Source organism: Schistocerca cancellata, chromosome 5 (genome assembly GCF_023864275.1).
Source record: "Schistocerca cancellata isolate TAMUIC-IGC-003103 chromosome 5, iqSchCanc2.1, whole genome shotgun sequence".
Taxonomy (NCBI): domain Eukaryota; kingdom Metazoa; phylum Arthropoda; class Insecta; order Orthoptera; family Acrididae; genus Schistocerca; species Schistocerca cancellata.
In genome coordinates this window covers 192,511,739-192,518,865 of record NC_064630.1, presented here as the reverse complement: position 1 = coordinate 192,518,865, position 7,127 = coordinate 192,511,739, and the positions used below count along the sequence as shown (strand labels likewise).

Sequence of the window (7,127 nt, the reverse complement as noted above, 5' to 3'; positions counted from 1 at the left end):
ATCTGCCACACATAACAGAAAAATTAGGAACTACATGAGAACACAACACTGAATACTTTTTGCCAGTTTTGGATTCCATTGATGTGATATATGAACAGGCACCATGGGAACATAAAGCAGCAGATAAACAAACACCTCAATCCATCTTTGGAAACCAGCCTGTAAATAATACTGTTACTCCACAACAAGCATGGCAACCATATGCAAGACATACACACAAAAAGGGAGTGGATATTGTAATGGAAATGGGACAAACAAAAGATTTAAACAAAGTTATCAGAACAACAGAAACAATTACAATGGACAAGCAAACTACAGTCTGCCAGTACAAGGCTATCCATGGCCTGTAAATGGTAACAGCAAGCCAGTGCAGTGGCAAGTGGTCAGCAACAATCAAATGCCATGTGCTGTGCCATAGCCAACCTTTGGACAACATAATAGCACAAACTATAATTTCGCAACTACAAACACTCACAAAGATGCTTCAGGTGCAGCCACTGACATGAATTGGCATAACACAAGACACACTGTACAGCTTGCTGAAATTACTCAAGTCACCAAAGTCAATGCTCCTGCACCAGTTGCAGCAAGCCCCACACTAATGACCAGGTAGGGAGTGGAGGCAGTTCACTTATAAATATGTTTTTTGTGAGATATGATAAACACCGTCACTTGAAAGATGATTTATACTGACATGAGGAAGAAGATCAGGAAAACATGTACGAAGAGCAGGTACAGGCAGTTATAAAAACAATGATATTTGTCATGGAAGTACACTTAGTTCTAGACACAGGTGCAATGACTAACTTAATGTCAACTGAATTCTTCCAAGGGTTAAAGGAAAGAAGTAAAATTACCACATTCCCAGAAAGCCACTGCAAAAAAATCAAAAGAAATGAAGTTAGAACCACTTATTCCATTTAAAATAGGTTACTTTACTGTCTAATATAATTTCCTCATCACTGACAAATTAATAGTAAATTGCTTGATTGGGATGGACACATGTAGGACTTATAAGACGCAAATTGACACAGGAAATGGTAAATGCAACATCAGTGTAAACAAACAGCTATTTTCTGTCAATTTTATAAAAATGTTAGACAAGAAGGTCAAGCAGAAGGATGAGTCAGTGGAGAGTTCAGTTTGTATTTCCTTCTGTACTGTCTATAAATGCTCACTATAATGAACAAATACGAGAATGAGATGTAATCTATGAAATGGTAGAGCAAAAGGCAAGTGAGTCTAGCACCTTAAATGAACTGGAGCAACAGGATATTACAGATCTGTTATTTAAGCATACACATGTATTTGCACTGCCCTTTTTTTAATAGAAGAAGCCGATACCAGGAATAATTTAGAATCTTGTGTAGGTGAACATTATCTCAGCTGTTTAACTAAATTAATTTCATGTGATTCTGTATATTATGCATTATATTTCAGGCTATAATGTATAAAGAGAAATTAATTTGTTACAATCGATATTTACTAGTTCTGTTTGTACAGCTAAAATTATTCTTCTTTTAGAAATATTTGAATATACAAAATACCTGGCATACTTAAAATTCATATTATTAATTGCACTGTCTAATGCTAATTATTAAATTTATTTCTGGATTCATTTACAAAATAATGGTATAACTTGACGAAGATTCTTCTTTTGTCAAAAAAATTGTAAACTCTTTTGTTTGGTAAGCTCTTTGGAATATTGTTAGTGCCACAGAATGTAACGAGGATTCTGATGGAATTGCGTGTGTTTTTATATCTTGCAATAACAATGTAATTTGTAGTGTTATAGAAGTTGGAATTATAAGATGGTGTGATACTGAGAAAATCTGATGAAAAATAAAATTAAAGAGTAATACAGGCAAATCTTCAAACATTGTTATGTCAACTGGAAACCAAAAAGTCAAAATTTGAGCCTGAAAAGTGAAGTGTGGTGACGCTTTGTATGCATGTGCAAACCTACAAAATTTTTTACTAAACTATACTCAACTCTGAATAAGTGGAGAAGTGTTTTAAAGGAACTTACCTTATTGGTGGGTGATGATTGCCAAATTTCCTCTCCACTAAATAATTGCATTATGACAGGTTAAAAATGGGTTCTGGGCCATAAAAATGTGAGTTTCAGATCCTAAGTGTACTACAAGTGAGCCAACTCGAAAAACTCACAACGGTTACAGAAAAGAAGAAATATACTCAGTCACAAGTAGGAGTGTAGCACAAAATCAATCAGACACATAAACCAGAGTATGTAAGGGTATGATGACTCATGAAAAGAGAAAATAATGAAGAAATATTAAAGCCTATGCTTACGATGTGGGAACCGACCCACGAATCCAAACCAACCTAGGTAAATGCCAGCATAAATGTTTCAACATAACAAAATTAATAAAGTTCACTAACATATACAAATAAGTCTAAGCATTTGTAAAGAATAGTTATAGGAAGCATCTAGCCCCAATCAGTAGTTGCACACTCTCCTTGAGTACACGTACACCGTCGCAATAACCAGGGGCACCCAAAACACAGTTAAGCATGAGTTTGCACACAACTCAAGTTCCAATGAGATACAATAATGCAACACACTGGATGAATAAGGTAAACAGAGTCATTAATAGCTTTGAGTGATGACTTAATCAAGTAGGTTGAGGACCAAAATTGGTGTGTGAAATCAGAAATGCATACATCTTCTTACATGGTCTATACTCAACTTATGATCAGAATCGTAACTGTCTTCCATGCTGTTTGCTAATTGTTCATAAAAACTACCTATGTACATAGAAGCATAGAAGGTTCATTTACAATTGATAAAAAAAATATTCATACTGAGTGTTGAGATAAGAAAATTCATTGAAATGTATGACTACCAACCTATCAGTACCTCATTTTACCAGATACTTATAATTATGTACAACATGGCTCATAGAATCTACTCTTGAACATTTTAAGGTTTCACATTTCTATGTTGAACATAAAAAATCATCAGTCGTAGAACATCAGCCTTCCACAACATTATTTAAAGTGAAATAAGGTATTGGGAAGTTAATCCCCCTACTTTAAAAACATACATTTATGTTTAATAACACCACCTATAACAGTGTCTACTTTTCTAAACAAATAGTTCCACAAATTCCTCATATAGCATAATTTCTTGGCTAGCATTTACAAATTTCAGTCACAAAACTGATGTGGTTGACAGATGCTTGAGTACATTACCCAGCATCTATGACCTCTTGTAAGTCATCTGGACCACCAAGGGTTGCAGCCATACAGAAGTGTGGTAGTGGATCTACCCACATCTTTCAATTTCCTCCCTACATTTCTCACCATATGCTCCAATGGATAGGTAACTTTCTGTCTAGCTTTCATTGAATCCTGAAACATTGTTTTGTGTGCTAATTATGCAGTTCAATAACTTCCTAGCATCACATTGCATACGTTTCACCTATCTATATAGAAAAAAATAATACAGGGTTTACATCAGAAGGGATTAAAAAGTGTTCATATATGAAACTTTAAGATACTATTCCTAATATAGGGCTATTACAAATGATTGAAGCGATTTCATAAATTCACTGTAGCTCCATTCATTGACATATGGTCACGACACACACAAGATACTTAGAAAAACTCATAAAGTTTTGTTCAGCTGAAGCCGCACTTCAGGTTTCTGCCTCCAGAACGCTCGAGAGCGCAGTGAGACAAAATGGCGACAGGAGCCGAGAAAGTGTACGTCGTGCTTGAAATGCACTCACATCAGTAAGTCATAACAGTGCAACGACACTTCAGGACAAAGTTCAACAAAGGTCCACCAACTGCTAACTCCATTCGGTGATGGTATGCGCAGTTTAAAGCTTCTGGATGCCTCTGTAAGGGGAAATCAACGGGTCGGCCTGCAGTGAGCGAAGAAATGGTTGAATGCGTGCAGGCAAGTTTCATGCGTAGCCTGTAGAAGTCGACGAATAAAGCAAGCAGGGAGCTAAACTTACCACAGCCAATGGTTTGGAAAATCTTACGGAAAAGGCTAAAGCAGAAGCCTTACCGTTTACAATTGCTACAATCCCTGACACCCGATGACAAAGTCAAACGCTTTGAATTTTCGGCGCGGTTGCAACAGCTCATGGAAGTGGATGCGTTCAGTGCGAAACTTGTTTTCAGTGATGAAGCAACATTTTTTCTTAATGGTGAAGTGAACAGACACAATGTGCGAATCTTGGTGGTAGAGAATCCTCACGCATTCGTGCAGCAAATTCGCAATTCACCAAATGTTAACGTGTTTTGTGCAATCTCACGGTTTAAAGTTTACGGACCCTTTTTCTTCTGCGAAAAAAACGTTACAGGACAAGTGTATCTGGACATGCTGGAAAATTGGCTCATGCCACAACTGGAGATCGACAGCGCCGACTTCATCTTTCAACAGGATGGTGCTCCACTGCAATTCCATCATGATGTTCGGCATTTCTTAAACAGGAGATTGGAAAACCGATGGATCGGTCGTGGTGGAGATCGTGATCAGCAATTCATGTCATGGTCTCCACGCTCTCCTGACTTAACCCCATGCAATTTCTTTCTGTGGGGTTATGTAAAAGATTCAGTGTTTAAACCTCCTCTACCAAGAAACGTGCCAGAATTGCGAGCTCATATCAACGATGCTTTCGAACTCATTGATGGGGACATGCTGCGCCGAGTGTGGGAGGAACTTGATTACCGGCTTGATGTCTACTGAATCACTAAAAGGGCACATATCGATCATTTGTGAATGCCTAACAAACTTTTTGAGTTTTTGTATGTGTGTGCAAAGCATTGTGAAAATATCTCAAATAATAAAGTTATTGTAGAGCTGAGTTTTTGTATGTGTGTGCAAAGCATTGTGAAAATATCTCAAATAATAAAGTTATTGTAGAGCTGTGAAATCGCTTCAATCATTTGTAATAACCCTGTATTTAGATTACATATGAATAAAATGAGTCTTCACTCAGTTTACCATAACGCCCATGACTTTACCCAAAAAAGTTCATGACAATTAAATTTAGTTATTCTCTGTAAAGTACACAGGAATAATAATAATATTTAACACTAATAGCATTCTAAGATAATAAATTTATTACTAGATATTTAATGGCATTTTGCCATTTCAAAACTGTAAAAGGATCTACTCATTTAGCCACATGGAATATATGTATCACAGTCAAAAGTACAAATCAATTACAAAACAGAACTATATTGTTGTATGAACATGCAAATATAGTGCATATTTTCTTACAGGCTATGGATCACTAAGCATCTATGTTCAAAGCTCTTGTCTTCTATAATAAAAGTTAAAAGTACATGAGATTTTACCACTCTGCTTTGCTTACCAGTGGCTCCTCTTATCTTTACATGTACAATGGACATTTCCACAACATTCTTACAGTACTTTATCTTGTCCCTAAATTTTTCATATATACCACAAATTGGGCTACCTGTATCAGACAAAGAGTTATCTTCCCACTGATCAATCTTAATTTTAATGTAAGGACACCCAAAATCTGAATATCCTCTCTGTTGTCAGAAACTTCATGCAATAGATCACTTTCAATTTCATCAAATGCTGAATCCACACTGTCTTCACATTGTTTTATCAACTTTACCAGTATATTAATATTACTATGATTACTCCAGTTGACAGGTAAAAAGTGAACACACTGAACAGATTCCATGGGACAACTAACATCACTTGTTACAGAAGGAACCCAAAACACATTAGTGTCAAAATTACACTTTTTGCTTAGATACTCTTCCACTTCATACCACAAATTGGGTTACAAATTCTGACTAACAATAGCTAACTTATTCCAGAATGCATCTTTATCTACATTATCATCAATCTGACCATAAAAAAACTTCAAAAAGTTTTCACCTTTATTCTCCAAACTCACAGATACCTCACATTCACTGTTTGGATCTTTACTCTGCATGACATTAATGGAAAACTGTTTTGACTGGACTGGTATTCCATGATTCTCACTTACAACATCACATACATGACTTACCTTACCTGTATTGTCTACACCATTTACAAATAACTCTGAAACCTCATTATTCTTAAACTCCACAAATACGTAATTCATTATCATTATGTTATACTCATCGTCATCATATTCCTCCAAAATTACTTCATAACAACATCACTAACAGTACAAGTCTCATCTCCATCTAAGTCACTTACCTCACCTACATTCATTTGCAATAAGCCATCAGTCTCAGACATACCAACTTCAGTTATTGCACAGCTCTCATTCACATCTACATAAAAAATACCACATAGTTCAGAATCAGTGCACTCATCACCTGATTAAAATACATTCATAACACTGTTTTCTGCCCAAGAGAAGAAATCATTATAACATACTACATCTAAATTCTCACTCCTCTCACATTCTGGTGTGTGATTAGCACATACATGACCGTAACTAAACATAGTATGACACAAGTTTTGATCAAAACATAAATGAGAAATCTAATATTCCTTCCGTTCAATTCCAGATACATGTGCCACATCATTTACACTGTTATTATTGTCTAATTGCAAGTGTAACTTGGAGGTCCTTTGTGCCTGTTACATTTCCTCACCCCAAAACTATGGACCTTCACTGAGGTGAACTACCATAGTTACTTCTATGGTTGTTTCTTCTATTAACATGCCCATGGTTGTCCCCATTGTTCCCATCTGATGTTCATAATTTCTCTCTATATTGACAATTTGATCCTGATAGAAGTTACCATTATCTCTGTTTTTGTGATTTCTATCATTCTTATTGTTATGTTACATACTTCTTTCTACTACCCTCTCCAGCCTGTCAACAAAACAAATTGTTCAAGACAATAGTTAGGTCCATGTACTAAATCCCACTGCAATCTTTCTTTTAAGTGCATCAACTGAGGCCATTTGATCAAATGGTTTGTCAAGATGTGCCAATTTTTTTAAGTTGGTTCTTACAAAACTCTTTCAAAGTGCCATCCCTATTCCTATAATTAGAACCATTCAATAATTCACTTTTGATTCTCCCATGTTCAGCTACCAACAAAAATTTATTTAAAAAACTTTTCTCAAAACACTGACATTTCTTCCCAAAGACTTATATTAA

At 35.8% G+C, this 7,127-nt stretch overlaps 1 protein-coding gene across 1 annotated transcript in view; it reads right to left on the bottom strand.

The window, feature by feature from the left end:
* Positions 1–2,594: 2,594 nt before the first annotated feature.
* LOC126188432 (plasma membrane calcium-transporting ATPase 4-like) overlaps positions 2,595–7,127 on the bottom strand; it is a 45,928-nt gene continuing 41,395 nt past the window's right edge. Inside the window, exon 5 of the mRNA XM_049930036.1 lies at positions 2,595–3,375. Coding sequence (XP_049785993.1) covers positions 3,241–3,375 — 135 coding nt within the window. The 3' untranslated portion in view covers positions 2,595–3,240. The remainder of the gene's footprint in view (positions 3,376–7,127) is intronic.